General features: G+C 44.2%; 1 protein-coding gene across 1 annotated transcript in view; it reads right to left on the bottom strand.

The window, feature by feature from the left end:
* Positions 1 to 14,487: 14,487 nt before the first annotated feature.
* Positions 14,488 to 26,851, bottom strand: part of CDHR2 (cadherin related family member 2) — a 126,420-nt gene continuing 114,056 nt past the window's right edge. The window contains exons 29-32 of the mRNA XM_068272817.1: positions 26,093 to 26,206; positions 23,558 to 23,641; positions 16,299 to 16,359; positions 14,488 to 14,924 (exon numbers count right to left, since the gene is read on the bottom strand). Coding sequence (XP_068128918.1) covers positions 14,805 to 14,924; positions 16,299 to 16,359; positions 23,558 to 23,641; positions 26,093 to 26,206 — 379 coding nt within the window. The 3' untranslated portion in view covers positions 14,488 to 14,804. The remainder of the gene's footprint in view (positions 14,925 to 16,298; positions 16,360 to 23,557; positions 23,642 to 26,092; positions 26,207 to 26,851) is intronic.

The raw sequence follows: 26,851 nt of genomic DNA, 5'->3' as shown, positions 1-26,851 counted from the left end.
CAAGCTATTTAGAGATGCCACCCCCGTCAACCACATGCCTGGGGATCCTTCAACACAAATGTAACTTCCAGTTTGCTGTGGGCATGTTCATGGAATAAAGCTTACAGCACAGGTTGGTGCTTTCCATTTACTGCAGATGACAGCACACGCCTACCTATACAGAGAAGCACACCAGTGACAGTGGCCACATTCAGATATTGCACCTAATATGTTTAGGGTGCCCATCAGAGATTAATTCCTGCTAAATTAGTCCGCAACTAAGACTGTGCTTTAGATGTTTCCCCTTGTGTGATTGAGTTTCACATGCCTATTTTACAGCCTGAGGTGGACTGGCAAGCAGGAAGAAGTATTCCTTGGCCATGTGACCATCATCAAGAATGAAGGTACTTGTAGCAAGTGGTTATAGATGAGATGAGAATTTAGTAAGTGGAAAAGGGAGTAGGTATTAGTGTATTCTGTGCTTTTTTATGACTGGAGTTATGCCTCCAGTAGCTCATTTGGATCACTGGTGTCCAGAAGGATTTATGTCTGACAACTTTATATTATATTTATGTATGGTGTACTTGATGTTTAAAATGAAAATAAGTTCCAATTGCAGGAGCGAAGCTAAAAAGCACATAAGAGGTTATGATTTAGATTAAAGAGCTTCTGGCATTATAGCATTTGAAAACGAATGTCCATGTATAGTAAGATATATGGACTTGGTCACACACCATTATTGCTAAATAGGTGGAGCAGTGCCTGCCATAATGCCTGAGCAGCAAGTAAAATGCAACAAGTGGCATCTTTGGCATTATCAAGTATTCATGTGAATAGTGTACAAAGAGATTTATACTTCGTTAATAACAGCCATTTCACAAGAATGCGTAATATATAAACTAATGGGTTATAAATGCTGGAAATTGGTTAACAAAACTGTGAAGATCACTTTTTACATGAATTTTGTGATGGGGCTAGGCTGACATTGCCAGCCTTTTGTGTTATATCTCAGGACCTTAGAAGACGTATCGGCTTGATGACAAAGGTGAAAACTGGAGAACCTATAAAATGTTGGCACTGCTTTGTCGCTGTAAATATACATCAAACTGAAAATCAACCAAGCTAATCTTCAGCCGTGTGTGAGGATGCGATGCCAATGCTAGGCCTTTTTTATTCATTATTATGAAGAACTGGAAGGTCTTTGTTTTAACAATCTGGGGTATTCTATTCTTTTTAAATATTCTTCTAACTTATCAAATTTCTCCAAAGCCTAATTACTCAAAATGTGCTGGCAGGCTTTGGGGATCAAAATCATATTTTGCTAATGTCCTTGCTTTTAATCAGAAAGGTTAACAAACAATTCATGGAAGCACGACACATAGCTAATCTGTCCCCTTACCAAAATCCTCTGTGCAATGCAGTCTCAGAGACACAAATCTCTCACATTGAAAATATTTATTTTCTTGCTGTCCACATTGTTGTAACAGTCTTCGAGATAAAAACGAACCACTTTTTTACCTCCTTCCCATTCCATGTCTTAGAAGGCAGGACTGAGCAACATAACGTTATATGAAATCCCTTTAACTTGAGATGGCCTCCAGTCACTAGATAGCGCTGTGCATAAAATAAGTATATGATGCAACACCATTACAAAAAAAAACCTAGTTGCATCAGAAATGCTGAGGATACAGAGGTTTTGATCATTCCAGTTTTTACTATGTACCGTATTTTTCGGACTATAAGACGCACTTTTTCTCCCCCAAAAGTGGGGGGGAAAAGTCAGTGCGTCTTATAGTCCGAATACTACATATTTGGACCTGTGCCTCCTTCCCCTGTCTGCTATGTCTGCATCCCCCTGTCCGTATGTCCCTCTATTTCACCGTGTCTGCCTTTCTGCATGTATTCTGTGACCCGGTGTCTGCTTGTCCCCGGTGTCGGTGTCCCAGTGTGGTGGTCGCGTCCATGCGGCTGCCTGGTGTCTGCTTGTCCCCGGTGTCTGCTTGTCCCCATGTTGGTTTCCCAGTGTGGTGGTCGCGTCCATGCGGCTGCCCGTTGTCTGCTTGTCCCCGGTGTCGTTTCCCAGTGTGGTGGTCGCGTCCATGCAGCTGCCCGGTGTGTGCTTGTCCCCGGTGTCGGTGTCCCAGTGTGGTGGTCACCTGCGTGCAGCTGCCATTTGATGGCCAGGCGGTCCCCCCCGTGTCTCGGGTGCATGGCTCTCATGTCTTTTGTCATCGCGCTGTCCCCCGGTGTCGCCGCAGCTTGTGTCATCCTGGGAGGTCCTGGACGTCTTTGCAGAGAAATGCACCAATCAGGCAGGGGGCGCTGGCTTCAATGGCCAATCACAATGCTCTCTGCTCCTTACTCCTATGTTGATAGGACGCGATGGTCTCGCCGGCGGGACCACCTCTCCGTCAATTTGGCCAATCACAGCACGCAGTGATTGGCATCCAGCCCGATTGGTTGTTTATCTGCGGAGATGTCCAGGACTTCCCGATAATGCAGGCTGCAGCGGTGCCGGGGGACAGCGCGATGGTGGAGGAAGCAGGAGAGGTGTGTGTTTGGGACACGGGGACAGCCTGGTTGATGGGTGGCAGCTGCATGTGTGCGATTGTTGCACGGGGACACTGCAGACACTGAGTGCAGCGGTGCCGGGGGGCAGCGCGATGGTGGAGGAAGCAGGAGAGGTGTGTGTTTGGGACACGGGGGACAGCCTGGTTGATGAATGGCAGCTGCATGTGTGTGATTGTTGCACTGGGACACCGCAGACACCGGGTCACAGAGTGCCTGGAGACAGGGAGACACTGGGACATAGGGGGTAGGGAGACACTGGGACATAGGGGGTAGGGAGACACTGGGACATAGGGGGTAGGGAGACACTGGGACATAGGGGGTATGCAGACACTGGGACATAGGGGGTAGGGAGACACTGGGACATAGGGGGTAGGGAGACACTGGGACATAGGGGGTAGGGAGACACTGGGACATAGGGGGTATGCAGACACTGGGATATAGGGGGTAGGCAGACACTGGGATATAGGGGTTAGGCAGACACGCAGACCCTGGGACATAGGGGGTAGGGGGACACTGGGACATAGGGGGTAGTCAGACACTGGGACATAGGGTGTAGGGAGACATTGGGACATAGGGGGTAGTCAGACACTGGGACATAGGGGGTAGGCAGACATGCAGACCCCGGGACATAGGGGGTAGGGAGATACTGGGACATAGGGGGTAAGCTGACACTGGGACATAGGGGGTAATCTGACACTGGGACATAGGGGGTAGGCAGACACTGGGACATAGGGGGTAGGCAGACGCACAGACCCTGGGACACAGGGATAGCACGCACTGGGAAAATGGGGATAAAGACCCTGGGCATGGAGGAAACAGGGGACTAAGGAAGGGGGACAGGGCATTGGACACCAGGACAGAGGACACAGGTGGACAGAGCACATGGAGACAGGAAGGAGAAAGAAGACACAGGGGGCAGAGGATATGGAGACAGAGGAAGGGTGAAAGAAGACACAGGGGGCAGAGGACATGGAGACAGGAAGGGGAAAGAAGACATGGAGACAGGAAGGGGAAAGAAGACACGGGGCAGAGGACATGGAGACAGAAGAAGGGTGAAAGAAGACACAGGGGGGCAGAGGACATGGAGACAGAGGAAGGGGGAAAGAGGACATGGGGCAGAGGACACAAGGTGGACGAAGGACAGAGGGACCTAGGAGGACCACAGGGGACAAAAGAAATACAAGGAAAGCATAAGGGGAGCATAATAATTGGAGGGAAAGGTCCATAAGATGCCCCTGCAACATAGACACACCTAGGTTTAGTTGTTTTTTTTTTTTTTTTCTGATTTTTGCCCTCTAAACCTAGGTGCGTCTTATAGTCCGGAGCGTCTTATAGTCCGAAAAATACGGTACTTAAATCTATATACATACATTTATCATTGTCAATGAAATGTATGTAGCACATCTGGATGATTTTGTAGTTGTTTTTCATTTCAGAGAGCATCAGATGCTGGGTTGTCTTGAGGACATATACAGGTATGTTCTAGATCAGTAAATATTTCACTGGATAGAATTCAACAACTAATATAACTGTTGACCATACATGCAACACATACATGCAGGCATTGTGCAACCGCATCTAATGTCGTTGCATCATTTTGATTAGGTAATTCCTGTGAGTGGCTGTGCCTGGTAAAAGATCAGTAGTCAGACCTTCACATTTATAGTTAGATGAAGTGCTGCCCATTCCCATTGGATTCAGTATAGTGAGAAAATGCCACGAGATAGCAGAGGAAGTTGTTAGACAGGACAAGATATTTTTATGTAAAAATAGTGATGACCATTAGAGCGAATGGCTCAAATAAAACCATTAAGGGAAAGGAACATTACCTCAGACCTTGAACTTTGAGAGTATTTTACTTTTGTACATATCTGTAAAATTGTCAGACTCAATATTGACCTATGAACTTGAGGTATCCCAGATTCGTTGCATGCATATCTTTTTGCGCATAGGTTTCAATAAATCATTTCATAAAAGCGTTGCAATTTTTTCACACAAGACGTGAAGGACATTTTATACAGCGTAACATGAATAATAGCAGAAACAGACAATCGGGAGTAGGGCCACCTATGAAGGTGACATCAAGGTGGTTGTACTCTAATGTGCCTCATTGTTTAATCAGGTAATTTGATGCAAAACATCACAGATTTAGATTGTGAAAAGTAAAGTGTCCTTACTTATAATAGGAGAAGTGACCATCAACACCTTGGCTCCCAGAAATAGGGTTCCGCATTGATGTTACATGTGAGTTTTAGCTTTGTGGAATCAAAAGATTGTGAACAGAATCCATGACTCGCATCCCATGGCAACTAGTCATTTAAACTATAACTGTTCCATTATTACTACCCATTATACGAACATGCCATTACTTCTCCCTAATAGGGTATCATTAAAGCACAACACTGGTTTTTATCACAATCAGTATTGTGCAATGGCTTTAATTTGGCAGGGTCTCTTTGTCTACTTCAATATCAACTTGGTAATGCTGGTTTCTTTCTTTAAAAAAAAATGCCTTAGCCCCATTGACAGATTGGTACCAGTCAGGCAGCTGTCTCTATCTCTGATGTTTCTGTAGTTTCAGCAGCTGTTCTCCATTCCTCCTTCTTTGCTGTTATAGTTGAAATGTGAAGTTCAACATGTGCCATAGATCTTTTTATTATTTTAGTGTGCAATGGTGAAATGCTGTACTCTTGTCTCTTCATCTATTTTCCTATTCACTTTGTTCTGGGTAAAAGTTGTAAAGTTGGACGTTGGTTAATAAAATCTGGAAAATGCACAACCGTCTGTTTTGTCTTTGTTTGGTGTGGTCTATAGCAGCATCAGTATAATAGTTTGGTAGACCCCTATACTAAAATGAATATAGGTAACACAATTCATTTTTATAGAAGTACAATTGAAGCTATCTTCACATAACTTACAGCCAGACAAAGGAACTTGTTAAGACTAGCAAATATGTGCCTCAAGGGCAGGACATGGGTCAGATATTACAAGTCTGGCTGGAAACGAGATGGACTTTTATCCTTTGCATGTAGAAAATGGGTTATTGTGATAAATGGATGCTCCGGCAGAAAAGAGACTTGTTCAGCCAGATTAAAAGGTGCCCCCCAATTTCCCTCTATATTACTGTAAAGCTCTCTTGTCCACCAGTAATCAAGATCCTCTGTCATTGTATACCATGCCTTGACATTGGCCGGTAAGATCTCTTTTTCTCGTCATTCCAAAAATCAGAATTGGTAGTATGTATAAACATGGAAGAGGAATTAGGAAGCTCAATTAACTCGGTGTATATTTATGCAGCAAATGAGGAGCTGAGAGTTTATGATTACAGAAAAAATGGCCATTATGCTCCTTACTTGGGAGATAGGTATCATGTTTTTTTACTAAAAGTAAGGAGTTGTATCCCTGTCCCATAGCATGTGTCATTTAAGCCACAGGAGGCTGGAGCTTCACAGGCATAGTCACCTTCCCTGACACTAGTCTCTCCCCTCTGATGTATGTTGGTCGGTAGCAAGGATGAAGATGTCATTCAGCTGAGTGAGGAGGCCCATTCTCTAAAGTCAGAAGGAGGTTACCAGGGGGAGGAAAGGTAAGTAATGGAAGAGATCCTGCTCTCTCCACTGTCACCAGAAACAGCCAATCGAGGACATTAGCCCCACCAAGTGTGATCCTGCATCTGTTGCTACTTGGCACCCTTTGCAACTTGCCACCCAATACTTTAGCACCTACTGCAACTTGGAAATCAATGCTATTTGGTACTTGCTGTTTGTATCCAATACTATTTTGCACTTACTGGTACTTGGCACCCCTTGCTATTTAGCACCCACTGCTACATGGAACTCACTTCAGCTTGGTAGTACTAACTGCTGCTTAGCCTTCACTGCAACTTGGCACTTAATGCTACTTAGTGCCCTCTGTTCGGCAATAGTACCAGTACTAATACACGCAGAGTACCATGCATCATGTGATTAGCTTAACCCACGGTGCATGGGGCTCGTGTACCACAGGCTGCACTTATTGCGCACCATGACGGACTCTGTTGGGGCTAGTACTGGTAATATTCCTGTTCTCAACCCAACCCAACAGACACGCCCCCCCCCCCCCCCCCCCCCGACCAAAAAGTGTAATTAGAGGCACTTTGTTGCAGCCAAACTTCCCTCCTGGGCCCCTGAGCTGGCTGCTGACCCTCCCCCAATCACCTCCCAACTTAACAAACTCTGCAGAGTCCCTGGGGAGCAACAGTTAAGATGGGGAGGGACAACTTGGGGGCCCCTACAGGCTCTGGGGTCCTGGGGCAATTGCCCATTTTTTCCTATGGTAGCTCCGGCCCTGCTTGGGATTGACTTCTCTACACCTGCTGCTACTTGCCACCCAATTTAGCTTGACATCCAGTACTGATTAGCATCCCCTGCAATTTGGCATCCCCTGCTGGTTAGAATTCACTCCAGTTTTTCACCCAATACAAATTAGTGACCACTATTACCTGGGATATACTTTCACTTGTCCACTACGTACTATTTGTCACCACTATCACAGCTTGTCACCTACTACCGGTCATCTAATGTCTGTCTTGCTATAACTATCAGCCTGTCACTAGAATTTGACTGTCCCCACAAGTATTTTGAAAGAATCTACTTATCACTTCCAGCCTGCCACAAAATCATACCTATAACCACCAGCCTTCCACTAGAATCTACTGATCACTTCCAGCTAGGGATAATCAATGGGATGCAAATATTTCTTACGAGTTCATGCAGGATTATGTAAATTTTTATGCAAATATATGCAGCTAGATAATGGACCTATCAATTTAAACCTGGGTGGGACTAGATTGGTCCATTTTTATGCTGCATATATTTGCATAAAATGTTACATAAATCTGCATGAATATTTGTATCTTATTGATCATCCCTACTACCAGCCTGCCACAAGATTGTACCTTTCACCACCAGCCTCCCGCTAGAATCTACTGATCATTACCAGCCTGCCGCAAGATCATACCTATCACCACCAGCCTGCCACTAGAATCTACTAATCATTACCAGCCTGCCGCAAGACCATACATATCACCATCAGCCTGCCACTAGAATCTACTAATCATTACCAACCTGCTGCAAGATTATACCTATCACCACCAGCCTGCCACTAGAATCTACTAATCATTACCAGCCTGCCGCAAGATTATACCTTTCACCACCAGCCTCCCGCTAGAATCTACTGATCATTACCAGCCTGCCGCAAGATTATACCTATCACCACCAGCCTGTTACTAGAATCTATTGATCATTACCAGCCTGCCACAAGATCATACCTATCACCACCAGCCTGCCACTAGAATCTACTTATCATTACCAGCCTGCCGCAAGACCATACATATCACCATCAGCCTGCCACTAGAATCTACTGATCCTTACCAGCCTGCCGCAAGATTATACCTATCACCACCAGCCTCCCGCTAGAATCTACTGATCATTACCAGCCTGCCGCAAGATCATACCTATCACCACCAGCCTGCCACTAGAATCTACTAATCATTGCCAACCTGCTGCAAGATTATACCTATCACCACCAGCCTGCCACTAGAATCTACTAATCATTACCAGCCTGGCGCAAGATTATACCTATCACCACCAGCCTGCCACTAGAATCTACTAATCATTACCAGCCTGCCGCAAGATTATACCTTTCACCACCAGCCTCCCGCTAGAATCTACTGATCATTACCAGCCTGCCGCAAGATCATTCCTATCACCACCAGCCTGTTACTAGAATCTACTGATCATTACCAGCCTGCCACAAGACAAGATCATACCTATCACCACCAGCCTGCCACTAGAATCTACTAATTACCAGTCTGCCGCAAGATTATACCTATCGCCACCAGCCTGCTACTAGAATCTACTGATTATTACCAGCCTGCCGCAAGATTATACCTATCGCCACCAACCTGCTACTAGAATCTACTGATCACTACCAGCCTGCCGCAAGATTATACCTATCGCCACCAGCCTGCTACTAGAATCTACTGATCACTACCAGCCTGCCGCAAGATTATACCTATCGCCACCAGCCTGCTACTAGAATCTACTGATCACTACCAGCCTGCCATAAGAACCCATCTATCACTACCAGCCTACTGCTTGAATCTACTGATCACTACCACCTGCCACTAGATTCTGCCCGTCATTACGAGTCTGTCACTAGCATATTGGCATCCATGCAGGGGTGTGAACTGAAGTGGTGGCATTGGGAGCCTCTGACAGAAATTCAGAGTGGCAAGTGTAGTGTGCTGGTAAGGTAAGTAGTTTAGCTAGTATGCTCCTCCTGCCTGCCTGGTTAGGGTATCCAGTTTCCATGGCTCCTTGCAGCCATGTCTCTGCTTTTGTAACCTATCATGTGATGCCGGTGGAAAAGACATGAAACTATGCTGACGGGGACTGTTCAGGAATCTAGGGATGCTTCTTGGTTGAAGGAGTGAGCATCCCAACAGGACAGGTGAGTGTAACTTATCTAGTGGTAAGTGCCTACTTCCTTCTTTTATATTGAAGTAACATTGCTACCTAATTCTTCTACCTGATGGGACTTGTCCACCTTTTGTAACTAAGCAGTTAACAGCAGTGGTTCCTGGATGATTGATTTGTATGTAAGTTTTTGCATGCAAGTTTATTGACTTTGCCATTGGGTGTATGAGGTGCCCTTTCCATGTGTTAACAGTATATTGTAAACATTAGTAGCATATTGTTTGTATGCATGTTTGTGAAAAGGGGGAGTGATGACAGAAGTTGCATTGCCTGGAGTACCAAATAGGACAGAAGCAGTCTTGAGTTGACTCATCAGAGCTGCAGTCTTCTTCAGCAATTCAATTCGGCCCTAGCTATAGTTAAAGTGAACCTGGGGTGAGAATGATATGGAGGCTGTCATACTGGTTTCCTTTTAAACAATACCAGTTGCCTGCCAGCCCTGCTGTTCTATTTGGCTGCAGTAGTGTCTGAAGTACACCGGCAAAATTGTCAGATCTGACAAGGTTGCCAGAAACACCTGATCTGCATATGCTTGTTCAGGGTATATGGCTTAAAGGGAGTCTGACGAGTAAAGAAAAACAAAATCGGAACTTACCTGGGGCATTCTCCAGCCCACCATAGGTCGGGAGGTCCCCCGGCGTCTTCCTGGCTCCTCTCCTGGTCCCTCCGCAGAAATCACAACCTGCGACACCGGGGCTGAGTGTCGGGCTGACACTTCCTGAATGATGACGCTCCTCGTCATCATGGCAGCCGATACGCGTCATCACGGCGGCCGGTGTGACAGTACGGCGCATGCGTGGTTTTCTAACTGTAAACCACTCATGCGCAGTACTGTCACGCCGGCCGCCGTGATGACGCGTAGTGGCCAACATGATGATCAGGAGCATCATCATTCAAGAAGTGTCAGCCCGACACTCGGCCCCGGTGTCGTCAGTCGTGATTTCTGCGGAGGGACCGGGAGAGGAGCCAGAAAGACGCCTGGGGTCCTCCCGATCTACGGTGGGCTGGAGAAAGCCCCAGGTAAGTTTCGATTTTGTTTTCTTTTACTCCTCAGAGTCCCTTTAAAGTATTAGAGGCAGAGGATTGTCAGGACAGCCAGGAAACTGGTATTACTTCATAGGAAATAAATATGGCATCCTTCATATAACTCTCACCTCGGGTTCACTTTAAATGTGAAATTAAACACAATTATATAAAAATACAGTTACCGTCACATAAAACCGAAATGGCAGACAATATAATAAGTTATAGTGTCAACTACATTGTGATTAACAAAAATGTATAGCAACTTACAAGACACAAATGAGAGAACCCTGTCCAGGGCCCGCTCTAGACTTTTTGCTGCCTGAGGCAAACTTGCATGGAGCCCCCCCCCCCCCCCAATTGAAAATGATCGCACAGCACCTGACAATTTACTCTGCTTCATTTAATGTTCTCAGTCAGTAAGGGTGCATATGCAACAACTTGGCTGGCTGTGAGTCTGTGACAAACAAACTGCTCACCCTCAGCCAGTTGGCCGTCCTCCCTCCCTCCTCGGTCAGGACAGCAGTACCACCTTCTCCCTTCTGCTGTGCAAGTCAAATGAGACACTGCTGCTCTCCTGCCTCCCCCCTCCTCACTCATTGTCAGACTCCTCACACAGCACAAGCTGCTTTTCCCCAATGATGACCTCTTCACCTTGCTCGCTCTCCTCTGGCTTCCCCTCCTACTCTGACTGCATGCTGTAAGTGTAAACACACAGTACAAACATGCTGCCCTTGTAATCTCTACCCCTGATGCAAATGTCTCACCTTGCTTCATTAAATAACCGGCCCTGACCCTGCCATTGTGAGATTAAAATCTAAAGTAAAAGCAATCATCCTGAAAAATGCAAGGGCAATTATATTTCTTTCAAACCTGCTCCGACTGTTAAAAGTCTATAGATGCCTTCATTTGAACTATTTATATTATTATTATTTCTCTGACCATGTTATTTTAAAACGTATTGGAAGTTAAAATTTCCATTACCTTGTTGACAGAAAAACTTCACTCAAGTGAATAAATTAGACTGTCATGAGTAGTTGGGCTCCACACCAGCCATTTTCTGCAAGTTTTATTGTACCGCGGAAATCACAATGCAGCATTGCTGAGACTCGGAAATTTTAGGTCAGTCACAAGACTCGGAATTTTCTTAATACAGCGTAATTCCGCTAAATATATCAGATTACACAAAATATAGCGGATTAAGAAAAATATAGCAGATTACACAAAATATAGCTGATTTTCACAGAAAACAACTCTTTTTTGTTTAACAAATTTCCGCAAGGCCTGATGCCCGCGATGCTGTCACTGCAGCTAATCAGGTGCCTCCCAGCACTGAGATTTAGCTTCCTTGCTGTATATTACGGCTTAGTGGCAGAGGAGGTGTTTAGGGAGGTTTAGGGGTTTAGAGATTTAGGGCCATATGCAATTCACTTTTTCACCTGAGTTTTCTCCTAGGAGATAATTTTTCATCTTCAATTTATAGCAACTTTTTAGGATTTTGCAATGGAAAAAGTACCAAAAAATAGGTGAAAAAGTACTATAAAGATTATTTTGAGTATTTGTTTGCTTGTTGGTGGTTTAAAATGCAAGTTTGAAAATTTCACCTAGGAGAAAACTCAGGTGAAAAAGTAAATTGCATATGGGCCTTAGGGTGGTAGGTTTCGGCGCCCTCAGGGGGCTTAGAGTTAGGAACGGGGGGTAGTTTTAGGTACCACCGGGAGGCGTTTTAGGGCTCATTCACACTAGAAGCACTTTTCCGAGCGCTTTTAGATTGATTCGCGTTTTTTTAAATTACTCCCATTCACTTTCATAAAAATCACTGAAAAATCACCGCGATTTTCACATACGCGATCGAGAAATTGCAGCGACTTTTCCACGATTTTAATGAAAGTGAATGGGAGTGATTTTAATAAACGCGAATCAATTGCAAAACACTCAGAAAAGCGCTTCTTGTGTAAATGGGCTAGGCACCCGGGGGAGGGGTTATGGTTTAGGCATCACCGGGGGGGGGGGGGTCTTAGGGTTAGGAACCACCAGGGGGGTTTCCTAGTTTTAGGCACCATCCAGGGGAGGGTCTTAGGGTTAGGCATCAGGAGAGGGGGGGGGGTTCTGTGTGAGAGTAGGGTTAGGTTTAGCCATAGTAAAATATTGATAAACATTACGGATATTTTACTATCAGAATCCTGCAGTATTGTCCATTGTTTAACCACTTCAGCCTTCAGTGTTTTTTCACCTTATGCATTCGAGCAACTTTCACTTCCCATACATTCGCTAGTAACTTTATCACTACTTATCATAACAAAATGCTCTATACTCTATCTTGTTTTTTTCCACCATCATTTAGGCTTTCTTTGGGAGGTACATTTTGCTAAGAATTATTTTATTTTAAATGTATTTTAACGGGAAAATTAGGGAAAAAATGCATTATTTCTCAATTGCCTATTTGTCTTGGTTATTATACCATTTAAATTATTTCCCTATCACAATGTATGGCACCAATATTTTATTTGGAAATAAAGGTGCATTTTTCAGTTTTGCGTCCATCACCATTTAGGCCCCGTTCACACTTGCGGTTTTGTCAAAACCGCACCGGATGTCCGGACCGCACCGTATCCGGACCGGACCTGATCCGTATGGTTCCTATCCGGATCCGGTCCGGATCCGGTCCGTTTGCATCCGGTTTCCGTGCGGTGTGAACACGGTTGCGGTCCGGATCCGGTTTCTTAAGGAGATAACAACCTGTAAATACCTGGGGTCTGGGAGGTCAGCAGAAGGGTCTGGGGTCATTGTTGGAGACAGGTGGACGTGTGGAGACCATCCGTGGATACAGAGACTGCAGTTGGGACCATGGATCCAGGCATTTTTCGTATACCTGGGAATTCTCTGTTGTTCGCCTCCTCGTTATCAGACTTATATCAGACATGTTGCTGCCTAGAGCTCCAGCATGAAATCGCTGCTGCCCCACTCTGTGAACTCCATGTGGTCCCCATCCAAAAGGCATAGGAAGTGGGGTAGAACGTCCGGTTTTTGTAGCCAGTGTGTTGTGCGCTCTCCGGTTCTCATTACTTTGTATTGGCCGGATGGTGCAGTCCGGCTCCGCCCCGGATACGGCTGCCGGAGGAGCCGGACCAAAAAATAGCGCATGTTGGAACGGACGCCGGAGTCCGGATCCGGTCCGGATCCGGTCCGGCTCCGGTCCGGCAGAACGGACGCATGTGAACGGACGCATAGGCTTTCATTGCTATTGCCGTGCGTCCGTTCCATCCGTTCTGCAAGCGGTCCGGCTCCGGCACGGCGATTCCGGACGGCCACCGCTAATGTGAACCGGGCCTTACAAGCTCATAATTTTAAAAATAATAGTAATATACCCTCTTCACATGCATATTAAAAAAGTTCAGACCCTAAGGTAACTATGGGTTTTTTTATTGTAATTTTGTATTTGTTTATTAAAAGTTTTGTTTGGATATTTTTGGGAGTTTGGGAAGTAAGTAGTTAATTATAAATGTAAGTGCGGGTATGTTTATTAAAGAATGTATGTAGGTGTAATTTTACTATTTGGCCACAAGATTCAGTAATTTTTTTTCTAGGCGTCCTGTAAGCGTACTATTACAGGAAGTGAAGAGCGGATGTGTAACGTAGAACAATCTTCTCATAGAAGCCAGCAATCATTCTAATGGAGATTTAGATCAATGAATGGGAACTGCGTTCCCATCATTCATTGATCTCCAGGCAAACGGGCGGCGGCAAGAACGCGCTATGCAGCTCATCCCAAAGGCTTAAGTAATTAAAAAGAATGTAACACAAAAAGTGCCCCTGGGGGCTACTTACCTCGGGAGGGGGAAACCTCTGGATCCTATCGAGGCTGCCTCTAGATCCTATCAAGGCCCCCCCCCCCCATCCTCCTCCATCCCACGGTGGTCTCGCTGGGCCCCTCTGAAGCCACAGCCAACAATTTGTCAAGCTGTGGCGCAGGCGCAGTAGTGCCTGCAAGATTTACCTTTCCTGGTTCCAGCACAGGTCAGGCACAGTAGTGGCTCTCAGCTTGGGAATAGGCAGAAATAGCCAGTCCCAGTCGGGTCCGCTCTACTGCGCAGGCGATTTGTGCCTGCACAGTAGAACAGACCCCACTGGGATGGGCTATTTCCGCCTGATCTCGAGCCGAGAGCAGCTACTGCACCTGCGCTGGAGCCAAAGAGGTAAATATTTACATGGCTGCCATTACAGGTTTTCTTTAACATTGGTTGCAGTTTTTCTGTGCAGAAAATGCACAGAAAAAACTGATGAGTGGAGACAGCAGACAGGCCCTTACATGTTTTCTGCATTCATGGAAACATTCTCATGCAGATTCTTTTGGTAATGCATTTTGAAACATTTTAATTTAGATAGTCAGGAAAAATTGAGATATAAGCACATTTATTTTAATTTATCATACAAAATGCTATCAGCAGTGATAAATTATTTATGACACATAAGCAATATATTTGTAAACATACTCTACCATCTGTTCACACAAAATATACATTTGAATACATAGAGAGCTTAGGCTCTATACCAGGGGTGCCCACACTTTCGGCTCGCGAGCTACTTTAAATTTCGCTAGTAGATCAGGAGATCTACTGATGTTTTAAATGCAGTCATAATGTTGTTCAAGCTTAATTCACTCCAGGTGGTGACTTAGTATTTAATATCTGGTTTCTCTTTGATCTCAGTCTGTCACAGGTCGGTGGTGTCCAATGCTTCATTATCAAATGACATTATTTGTCTGTCATTAAGAGCTGCTGCCAAAGGTTCTTCACGGTCTTTCCCATCTTTAGAAGGGGAAACTGCAATCTCCTGTAGAATAAACGGCGATGTAAATGTATCTATACTTAATACACTGTACATTATATTAGCCTTAAACCAAGTGGGAGGCATGCTAACACAGGCTATTTCTACTCTACATGGTGCTACACGACCGCGTCCCGCCAATGGGAGTGGCCCCGGCGGCAGCTCCAGGACCGCCTATCGCTGATCGGCGTAAAGTCCTGGGGCTGCAGTTTACAGGAGATTGCGCACAGGCTGTGCGTGCATTTCCTGCTTCAGTCTCCCAGCGGCGATCGCCGCTAGGAGACTGTTAGACGATGTGACACGGCTGTCCCCTCTGTCTGCTCGGAGGTGATCGGCTTTCATAGGCTGAAGCCTATGACAGCTGATCATGGGGATTGGCTTGCTTAGTAAAAAAAAAAAAAAGGAAATTTATTAAAAAATAAACAGAACATTTACAAACAAACACTGGGGGAGCGATCAGACCCCACCAACAGAGAGCTCTGTTGGTGGGGAGAAAAGGGGGGTGGAGACAATCACTTGTGTGCTGTGTTGTGCGTCCCTGCAGCTTGGCCTTAAAGCTGCAGTGGCCAATTTGACAAATATGGCCTGGTCTATAGGGGCGTAAAGCCTGTGGTCCTGAAGTGGTTAACTAAAGGTAATATATATCTAGTAGCCTATTTGAACCTCCTTGCCGGTTATCCCGAGCTCAGCTCGGGGTAACCTGCGCAGGAGGATTTCTCAGGCCCCGCTGGGCCGATTTGCATAATTTTTTTTTGTTACAAGCAGCTAGCACTTTGCTAGCTGCTTGTAACTTCCGATCGCCGCCGATCCGCCGTGCCTCCCCTCCCCCCCCCCGCCCCCCCGCAGACCCCTGCTCAGCCTGGCCAATCAGGGGCCAGGCAGCGATGAGGGGTGGATCGGAATTCCCTATGACGTTCCGACGTTACATCATCCCGCCCCGTCGCCATGGCGACCGGGGAAGCCCAGCAGGAAATCCCGTTCTGAACGGGATTTCCTGCTTACTCCGATCGCCGAAGCGATCGGAGTGGCTGAAGAGCTGCCGCTGCTCAGCTTGATTTAAAAAAAAAAAAACATTAAAAAAAGCCTCCTTGCCGGGGGAATTAGACCGGCAAGGAGGTGAACAAAGCATTGACTATCTCCAGTCAATAAGAGCATTGCATAAGAGCGATGGCTCCACTGCTTTGAAACACAGCAACGATTTCTGATGAAATCTTGTCTAATACATTTGTACAAAGTGGACCAGGAAAATTACCTGATACTGATTATTTATCTGATCTGCCACAGATTGTATAACCAGGACCATTGTGATGTCACACGCCCACTTACACTTAAAATTATTCAATATTATTTTTACAATTACTATTACTAATTAATACTTACTTGGTAAATAGCTGCATCTGCACTGACTTCGCCAAGTACAGTATTATAATCAGAGTGCACACTGAAAATAAAAGGGAAAAGTTGTACAAACTGAGTAAATACTATAAAGTAAAGTAAATATTAAAGCGGAATATAGCCCTGCATTTCAACTTTGCTCTAAAACATTATTTACAGTATATTATATGCAACCAGCATTTTTTTTTACTAGACCAGCATTGGAAGGGTTACACAGGGCTTTAAAGTTCCTGGAGATTTCTGCAGACGCATCCGAAGCTGAAATAGATACATTTTGTTTACATAAATGTATCTAAGTGTTGAATGTGACTCATCTCTCTCACTGAGAAGGAGCTTGGAGGACAGCCAAAGAGTGTGTAACATTTATCAATAGATACAAATAACTAAATAGAATGTAACAATCTGAACTTCTGCATTTCTCTCCACAAAACTTGAAACCTCTGTGTTTAACCCTTCCAATGCTGGTCTAGTAAAAAAAATGCTTTTTGCATATAATATGCTGTAAATAATGTTTTAGAGCAAAGTTGAAATGCAGGGTTATATTCCGCTTTAAAGGCAAGTTTTGTGGATAATTATTATAACAGAGTTCAGAAAAAAAAATACACACAGAGAAAAAAAAATCTACTGTATACTCACCTATTCTCAAAGTGCTTTCACCACCTGGGAAAACCACCCACAACTACTCCCCAAAGGAGTATGTCACATGTCAGTTAAGGCACCCTTTAATGGCACATTACTCAGGGCCATGCATATCATATTGGTGGGCTGCAGTCAGGGCTGATTTTGGTCATTTTGGTGTCCTAGGTAATACATCCACTTTCAGCACCCAACCCCCACCTGCCCCCTTCCACATGCTACTGGGACACCACAATATTATATTGGAATAATCAATTTCACCTGTTTTAAGGATTATATCCCTTGTCTCCTGAAAATAATGGACAAATTCATCAGCATTTTTGTTGGACTCTAATGCACAACTACCTGGTCTAGTAGAGTCTGCTTGCAGTGCAGGAAGGAAATGAATAGCACTGACCAGCCCATTATGACATTAATTGAGTCACTATTGCTATGCTAATCAGTGCTAATTATTTAGGTATTCACACTTATCTGTGCTGGTTGATGATGTAGAATATCCAATCCAGTGACTTTTTTGCCCCTAACATTCTACACTTACAGCCTATCCCTTCCATCATGTAATCAGCAGCTGTGTATATTAATTCCATGAAGATTAATGTAGTGACTTGAGCATTGTTGTTTGGTCCTGACTAACAGATGGTACCCTAGGAAATGTCTACTTGTTATTTTATTGAACAGAACTGAATCAGACTAACTGAATCAGACTAATAGTAGCCCATAGTAGCTCATTCTAGCTCACCAATCATGAGTTAGCCTGGAATCTGCCACAACTGCTAGATTGCCAGCCTATGCATTGTATTGTATGCATAGGTGTACATTGCACAGTATGTATTGTATGCCCATCTATGCACTGCACTCCTCCTGCAGCAAAATGATACACAACGAGTGAACAATGTTAGAAAATAATACATATCCATTTTGATGTCTGAATGCCATCTGTTTTTTCTTTAACAAACAGCATGAATAAAATGGCATATGGTCATGAAGGGAGTACAAGAGATATTAATAATGCCACAATGTCTTAACAGATCTGAGTAGGCAGCGACACAGTAATATTAAGACTGTATGGTAAGAATTAAAAAAGGGTCTTTATATTAATGGGTGTTAGAGAAAACAAAAATATGCTGTTGCCCGTAGCAATGAGATTCTTTCATTTTCTGATCTGCCAATGCCACCTGGAATTTGACTATAAAGAACAACATTCCCCTTCTATAGTTTGACTATCATTAAAGGTCAGCTTAACCGAGAGGTGTATGGAGGCTGCCATATTTATTTCCTTATAAGCAGTACCAGTTGCCTGGCTATCCTGCTGATCCTCTGCCTCAGAGCCGTAGACCCTGAACAAGCATATGCAGATCAGGTGTTTAGGATATTACTGTCAAATCTGAGATTTGACAATATGAGATTAGCTGCTTGTTTCTGGTGTTATTCTGACACTAATGCAGTAGAACAGACCAGCAGGGCAGCCAGGCAACTGGGATTGTTTAAAAGCAAATAAATAAGGCACCCTCCATATTCTACTCACTTTGGTTGTCTTTTAAAGAGAAACCGTGACCAAGAATTGAACTTCATCCCAATCAGTAGCTGATATCCCCTTTTAGATGAGAAATGTATTCCTTTTCACAAACTGATCATCAGGGGGCTCTGTATGGCTAATATTGTGGTGAAACCCCTCCCACAAGAAACTCTGAGGACCATGGTACTCCTGGCAGTTTCCTGTCTGTGAACCTTGTCGCTGTTAGGCTTAGTGGTATATCCTCCACAGTCAGCACGTAGTGTATATCCTGACGTGGAGAAGGTACACACGCTAGCACCAGGAACTAGGATATCCCCAGTTTAGTGGAGGAGAGGACAAACTCCCGTAGGAGATGTGGCGCACAGAGCAGGCGTAGATCCGAGCAGCCACAACAATACTAAAATACAATGGATACGATATTCCTAGCGTATTACGATTACAGCTATCAATAAAGCTACAAATGACTGACTGACATATGTATATATCGGCGATAAACCGATATATGACATAAGCAAGAAACGCTAACTAGGAACTGGAACGATACAAGAAACAGGACTCAGAAGCATTCGCTACTTCCACGCAGAAGTGAGCGCAATCCACACAAGGTAACAGGAACAGGACTAGGAGGGATTCGCTACTTCTACGCAGAAATGAGCACAATCCACACAAGGTAACAGGAGCAGAACTGAGCTAACTAATCACGGGTGATCACGATATGCGCAACCTACCAAAACGTGCTGGAAGCTAACTGACTGAACACAGGATATAAACAGTCTGTGTACGTATATATCAGAGACACTGATGTATTAACGTAACACGAATACAAGGAAAATAACAATCGTGCTAGTATGCGTATATATCGGCAATGAACCAATATATGACTCAAGACAAGCAAAGTAACAATTTCTGATAACAAGAGCAGGACTAGGAGGACTCGCTGTCCCCTTCGCAGGAGTCAGCGCAGTCAGTGGCGTAGCTAAGGAGCTGTGGGCCCCGATGCAAGTTTTACAATGGGGCCCCCCAAGCACTCTATACAGAACAATTAATACGGCGTACCAAAACCTGACAATGGCAACTACAGTGTCAGAGGTGCTAGAATGGGATGGGGAACAGTTTGTTAATGATTACTACTATTCACAGTATCTTTAGAAGTGAGTTTTATGAGCACAGGACCAATAGAGAGCTAATACTGTAGTTGAGAGAGGGCCCTTCAGGGCCCCTCTGGCCCAAGGGCCCCGATGCGGTCGCTACCTCTGCACCCCTTATTGCTACGCCTCTGAGCGCAGTCCACACGGACTAGGAACGAGGTGAGGCTCGGACAGAGTAACAGACTGAATCTGAGACCATGATAGCCCGTCGAGCACTGCAGGAAGCAGTCCTTTATACTGAGATCATCCAATGGGAGCAGACATGCAGATTCCCACACAGGTGAATGGTAATTAATCACAGGCTGACAGCAGGAAAAGGCAGACAATGATATGCAGCCTGCAAGAAAGGGATTATAATTCCATTGCAACAGACAATGTTTGTTTTCACAAAAACATATCAACCTGTCATTAACTTCAGAGCGACTGCAGATGGAATCAACGCTCAGTGTAAACGCACGCAAAACTATGCGAGCAAATGCACGCAAAGAAATAAAAAACTGCTTGTGTCCATCAAAACTGCAGCCAGCAGCACATGCTGCAGAAGTGATCATAACAGTTGCATTGTGGGAAATAGCTGTTTACAGCTGTTTCCAACTGCCAAAAAAGCATGCAGCAGCTACATCACCTGCAAGCAGTAAAAATGTCACCATGTGATAAATGTCAGCATATAAATCAGGGATTTAAAATGGGCAAACACTGACTACATAATTATTGTAAAAATTAAGCACTTTTTTATTACATTATTTTCACTGGCATTCCTCTTTAAGCACCACCCTGAAGCAAACTTAAAGGTTTAGAATTCACAGGCAGATGAATCACGTTCATTATAGTTTTTCACTGGAATCACCGCACAATTACAAACTGGGGCTGAAGCCATATTGCCCTCCCATAACAAGTATACTTTAATATGTATTTACTTCTGATCACAAATTGGCGATTGTTTAATCTGCGATATTATTTTGGGGAAAATCGCAGATCCCCCCCGGAGTTTGAGGAAATTCCCACGGGACTGCCAGAGGCACTCTCGCATATCCCTACTCACTGATTTCTCCAAATCCAACCCTTACATTCCTAAGCTTCACCATTTGATACTAAACAAGAGGAGGACAGAGAAATGAAAAGGGCAGTGAACACATTACAGACTGCTTGGGCTCCCCTTGTTCCTGGGCCCTATAGCTGCTGCAGTGGTTGCTATGGTTACAGCTACACCCCTGCACTTTACGTACACTTCTTAGAGCACATTGAATGCTCTGACATTATCCTGATAACATGCTGTGATTAAGCATAAAAGCCATTTGGCATCAAAATTAGTAATCCATTCCAACAACTGTGCACTATAGCTCTATTATTGGAGGTTGTTATTCATGTTCCCAAATGGTGCATATTCTAAAGTACATCTTATTAGGAGGATGACGGATATCAGGTGGTGGCAGGACTGCATCTCATCAAGGTTGAATGGGACATGATCAGCACTGGCATCACGACACGGAAACATAAAAACATGACAGGAGAAATAAAAAATATTTAAAGTGAAATTTCTTTTTTAGGTGGAAATATTACGGTCACAGACCCCCTATGGTGTATAGCTGGAATATAGAAAAAAAATCTGTGCCCCACTATGTTGCCTCAGTTTAAGGTTAGGTGCATGGCCTACCCTAAGGGCAGGCATCTGTCTGCCTGAATCTCTCTCACTATAGATTCATACAGGAAGTAGAGCCACTATGTCATTACACCATGCAGCCTGAGTCTGTACTCAAGTGGCTATAGAATACTGACATACGCTCTGCCCACAGAGCTGCCAGAACACAGATGTGGGTGGATGGGTACCCAGCCTTGAAGCAGGTAAGGCACCTTACATTTCATACATGGCTGGAAGCAGTTGTTTTTTCCCCAAAGCATAAAAAAGGGGCACAAGAAAATTTGGATGCCCAATTTCTGCTAGTGGAAAAGCGGTAACATTTATTTATATTGTATGTTTTAAAAGTGTGAATTATCATAGTAAAGTATCAGTGAATAATACTGATGTTTTACTACAACTTACGGTAACTCTCACGCAGACCTCTCCTTTGCCAATACCTTACTGTTCCCTCAATGACTACCCTTTAAACCCCCCCATCTCTGACCTTAACGGTTTCCCACACTTAACCCTAAGGCTAATTTCACACCAGGACGTTGCGTTAGAGGGGGCGTTAAGGTCGCATAACGTCCCCCTAACTCAACCCCTGGTGGTGCTGGATCTGGACGTCAGAGTGAGCCGCGTTGTGCAGCTCACTCTGGCGTCAGTGATGCCGTGATGCGCACTCTTGTGCGCATGCGGCATCACGTGGTCCCGCCGGCCAATCGCCGCACAGAGCGGCTGCTCCAGGAAGTAAACACTGCACGTCATAACGTGCAGTGCATATTAATTAGCCATGTGCCTGGCCGCTCTCCGCTCCTCCCCAACATTACTGAGCATGTGCAAGCAGTCTAACGCGGCTCAGCCGCGTCCAAAGTACTGCATGCAGTACGTTGTCTTGTGACGCAGCGTTACAATGTAACGCAATGTCCGCACTGTGAACAGCCCCATTGATTTTTCATTACTGTGCGGTGGGCTGCGTTACAGGCTGCTCTAACGTGCGCCTGTAACGCCCCACTGTGAAACCAGCCTTAAAGAGAACCCGAGGTGGGTTTGAAGAATATTATCTGCATACAGAGGCTGGATCTGCCTATACAGCCCAGCCTCTGTTGCTATCCCAAACCCCCCTAAGGTCCCCCTGCAGTCTGCAATCCCTCATAAATCACAGCCACGCTGCTGACAAACAGCGCTCAAGTTTCTTCCGATATCGGGTGCCCAAATGTCTCACTTCATTTTTTTCTACATGCTATTGAGACACTTTTAGGGAATAATGCAGATACTCATATTTCCACTTACAGTAAAATATCACTTTAAAGGTGACTTTAACTCATTTAGGTTAAAATGGGGGCCAAAAAACAGCATTACTATCAGCCTTACTTTTGTTTGTCAACTGTAAAATGACCCCTTGGTGTGGATGGAGCCTCTTATACTGTACATCCCAAGTCTACCCATAGGGTGCAGTAACATGGTAAGAAAATAGTGTGGTGATTATTCTGAGTAACTAATACATGCAGTAGTACACTGTGTGGAGCAAGTACTGTGATTATTAGGGGAGGGATCAGTGGGCTATGGAGGCTATGGGGGAACATTTTCTTTGCAAGCAGACATACTTTAAATAATAACTTTTTACTTTCCAAATTATTTTTCTGAAACTGGTTTAGCTTCTTTTCAACAAGCTTCATTTTCTTCCACTATTTACATTGCAAAAAATGTGTCAGCGGCAGCCTATTACCAGCACTTGAATAGAGAGATATGGACCAGACCATCCTGGTCTGGTCACCAACAAGGGAGCATAGAGAGCTGGATGTCATCTAGCTATCCTGCCTGTCCATCCAGTTCTCTATGCTCCAGAGGAAGTGACATGGTTGTTTCAGCCTGGTCCAAGAAGATGACCAGGATGAGTGAGCAGGGGCATGCCAGACATAGGAAGGAGGGGAGGGGGGGGGGGGGGGGGGAGTGATATCCAGACTGAACTGAATGAGTACAATGTAGCTTGGCAGGCGAACCCTATATGCAATGTTCAGAAGGACGCCAGTTCGTGGACCAACAAATCCAAACACGAGGGCAGTTTATTTAACCATGCAACTATTTAACCCCAGTCCCCAGCAAGCTGCCATGCCTACTTATGATATCCCCACTGGGGATGCTTGGAGATCACTGGAGATGCCTTAGTAAATCAGCTCCCTGTGTTGCCCATAGTCATTGATCAGACAATGTCCTAAGTCAAAGTTGGAACTCCAATGATATAATCTAACCTGAGTCATTCTAAGATTTGCATGTTAGCAATAGTTTAATAAGTTTCCAGAAGCACAGGTTTTTTTATACTTACCTGGCAGAATCACTAACAGAACTGATTTCTTCAAAGCCCAGATCTAGTATGGCACCCATATCCATATTGAGCATTGGGTTTGCCCTGAATGAAAAATCAGACGGTTATAGTGATTAGCATAATGTCTTCAATTTTAGACAAATTAATATATTACTGAGCACTTTATGAGGAACACAGAACTAGTTCAAGGTAAAACCTTGTTGTGCCCTCAATACAACAACTCATTATATTATATTATATTTATCAGTGTATTTGAGAAGCTGTTGATAACTTTCCTTTTGGATTCTGATCCATGTTGACATGATTTTTCCAAACAATTTCTTTGCATGTGTTACGTTTATGGTATGGATTTCATGTATTACACAATTCTGAATAATCACCAATCAGGATGGTTAAGGGAAGTTTGGTCTACGAATTCATACTGTAGATACCAAGTTCTTACTTTATTGTATGTGTACCTTTGCAGAAAACAAGATTCATCAGAAAAGGCAACGTTTTCCAGTCCCAAAGTGTCCTGTTTAGGTGAGCCTGTGCCCACTGTTATTGGCCGATAGGAGTGGAGCACAACATGGCTCAATGGGCTCGATTCACAAAGCGGTGATAACTCAGTTATCACGCCTAAAAGACTTTAGCCATGATAAGCTTTGCACCGCTGAGTTAGCACCGATTTGTGCTCTTTATCACGCGCAAAGTCCCGTGCGCAAAGTTTTGCGCGCGCAATCGCACAACTCCGCGCACAGCGCCCATAGGGTTAAATGGGCGCATCGCGCGCGCTGCACCGTGCGCCGCGCGATTGCGCGCCCAAAACTTTGCGCGCGGAAAATTTGCGCGAGTTTCTTCTTATCATGCCTAAACTGAGTTTAGGCGTGATAAAGGGCTTTTCACTGGCGTGCAAACACTTTGCACCGCTTTGTGAATCAGGCCCAATGTGTTTTGCATTCTTAGATGCTCCTCTGCTCATCTTAGTTGTAAAGGGTAATGATCTGAGCTGGTACTGTAGGCTGTCTGTCAGCTTTGCATCAGTAATATGAACGCTTTTCTGAATTACCTGAACTTTTTACAAGTGCTGCCCCAACTGGCATACTTAGTGGCAGGATTGTTTTTTTTCTGCTTCTACAACAATAAACTTATATTTTTTTTCACTTTATGCCAGCAGCTCTTTCATCATTTGTTATTGGCCCTCCTATTTTGAATCTTTTGACACTCTCAGGAAGTGGATTTAAACACAAAATATGTAAAGTGTCTCTGGAATCCACACAGACCTACCCTTACCTGGAAGCCAAACTCTGTATTTGTACTTTGTTGCTGTTGCTGTACACACTTTCCTGCTTATTTCTGGTTATTTTATATTTTAAATCTCATCTATCTATGGAGTTTACTCATCCTTTGGGCTATAATCATTCCTATATCCTCTGCATGCATAGCTTAAAGAGGAACTTTAACTAAGGATTGAGCTTCATTCCAATCAGTAGCTAATACCCCCTTTCCCATGAGAAATCTTTACCTTTTCTCGAATGGATCATCAGGGGGCTCTGTATGGCTGATATTGTGGTGAAACCCCTCCCACAGTGTAATGTCATGACCAAGGTCCTGACAGTTTGCTGTCTGTGAAGCTCATTGCATTGTGGGAAGTAATGCCTTTTTCCAAATGCCAAGCAAGCAGTATCTCACTCTGTGCATAGAACTCTCAGTAATGTACATTCCATACAGATCACCTGAACTAAAGATGTCACCACAATTGATACATTTCAGAATGTAAATCAGAGAGGGAAAATTTTACAATGGGCAAACACTGACTACATAATGTATAAAAGAATAGTGTAAGCAATTGTATTTACTGTATATTCTGGTGTATAAGACTACTTTTCAACCCTTGAAAATTATCTGAAAAGTCAAGGGTTGTCTTATATGCCGGGTGCCATTGATGCCGGGTGATATGCCCTATCCTGTTACAGACTCTCAGATCTAGCTGCTGAGGACTGTAGTAAAGCGGCGCAGGTGGACATGTGTGATATCTGAGAGGCAGAGAAGGAGGTAAATAGGATACAAGGGCAGGCCAGAAGGGTGAAAGAGGCGTGTTTTCTGGGCACAGTGCAATCTATTCTTCCATACTCTCTGATAAACAGGTAGAAAAGGAGAGCTGACCAATCCACTTAGGTAGAGGGAGAGTTGACCAATCCAACCAGTGAATCACCTGTATACTGTTATATACTGGGTACCACATACAGTACAGCACCAGTATCTGTTCATACATAGCACCTGTATATGATGGTTTTTAAAATTTTTATTTGGTGTGCATTGGAAGAGGGGTAGTCTTATACGGCAAGTATATCCCAAACTCTATATTTTAACAGGAAAAGTTGGGGGGTCGTCTTATACCCCAGAATATACGGTAATTATGTTATTTTAACTGCAGTTCCTCTTTAAGTTAAGTGTTGCCCTGTTATTATTATAGTTGTTGGTTACAGGTTTCTAGGCTTTGTTCTCCAGTTGTATGGTGTGTGTGTGTGTGTGAGTTTCTTTCATTCCTCTCACCCCTCAGAGCTGAACTTGTTGGTTCCAGGTATGGCCTCTGCTCCTTGAACAGCTTCTCCAGGTAAGGCTTTTGCAGCTTTTGAGGCTTTGACTGCTCGCAGCTTTCTCTTGTGACTATAAAAAATGAATATATATATTAGTTAAGAGTTTAAACTACATACATATGTATAAATAAAGCAACAAAATGTAAATGTTAATTTACTACACATATAGTACTGTAGCACTGTGATTTACTTATGGTTAGGACCATGTCTCCAACACTGCTGGTTGTAAGCTAAGTAAGCTAAGTATGCATGGAACAATAGATTGCGGAAGTCTAGCAACGAACAATCGATCCACGATCTGTCGTGCAAGATCTTAAGCAATATGTTGCCAAAAACATAAGACCAACAAACGTTATGCTAATGATGGGCTTGTTAAATAATGGGGGACGTTCTATAGACTTTATCAGAAACATCATTTAATGATCTGTACACACGCACATCTTCGAGCGATCATTTCTGATGTAATCCGTCATGAAGCTCTTTTAAAACGAACAAGCATCATCATGAAATGTCATCTGTAAACATTGTTTTCCTCCTTTTTCATGTAACGATAGTTACACGATGTCATCTAGAACGAACTTTCTTGTGTCAAAATGACAGACGAAATCTTGCCATTGGTGTGGACCTTAAGTTTCGGTTCCTGCACTAAGCTCATCTACATGTGGTAGGTACGCCAGAAACAGATTCTTCATCTATAACAGGGGTCTCAAACTCG

Source organism: Hyperolius riggenbachi, chromosome 3 (genome assembly GCF_040937935.1).
Source record: "Hyperolius riggenbachi isolate aHypRig1 chromosome 3, aHypRig1.pri, whole genome shotgun sequence".
In the NCBI taxonomy this organism is placed as follows: Eukaryota; Metazoa; Chordata; class Amphibia; order Anura; family Hyperoliidae; genus Hyperolius; species Hyperolius riggenbachi.
The sequence above is the reverse complement of the archived record's forward strand: the minus strand, read 5'-3'. Positions and strand labels throughout refer to the sequence as shown.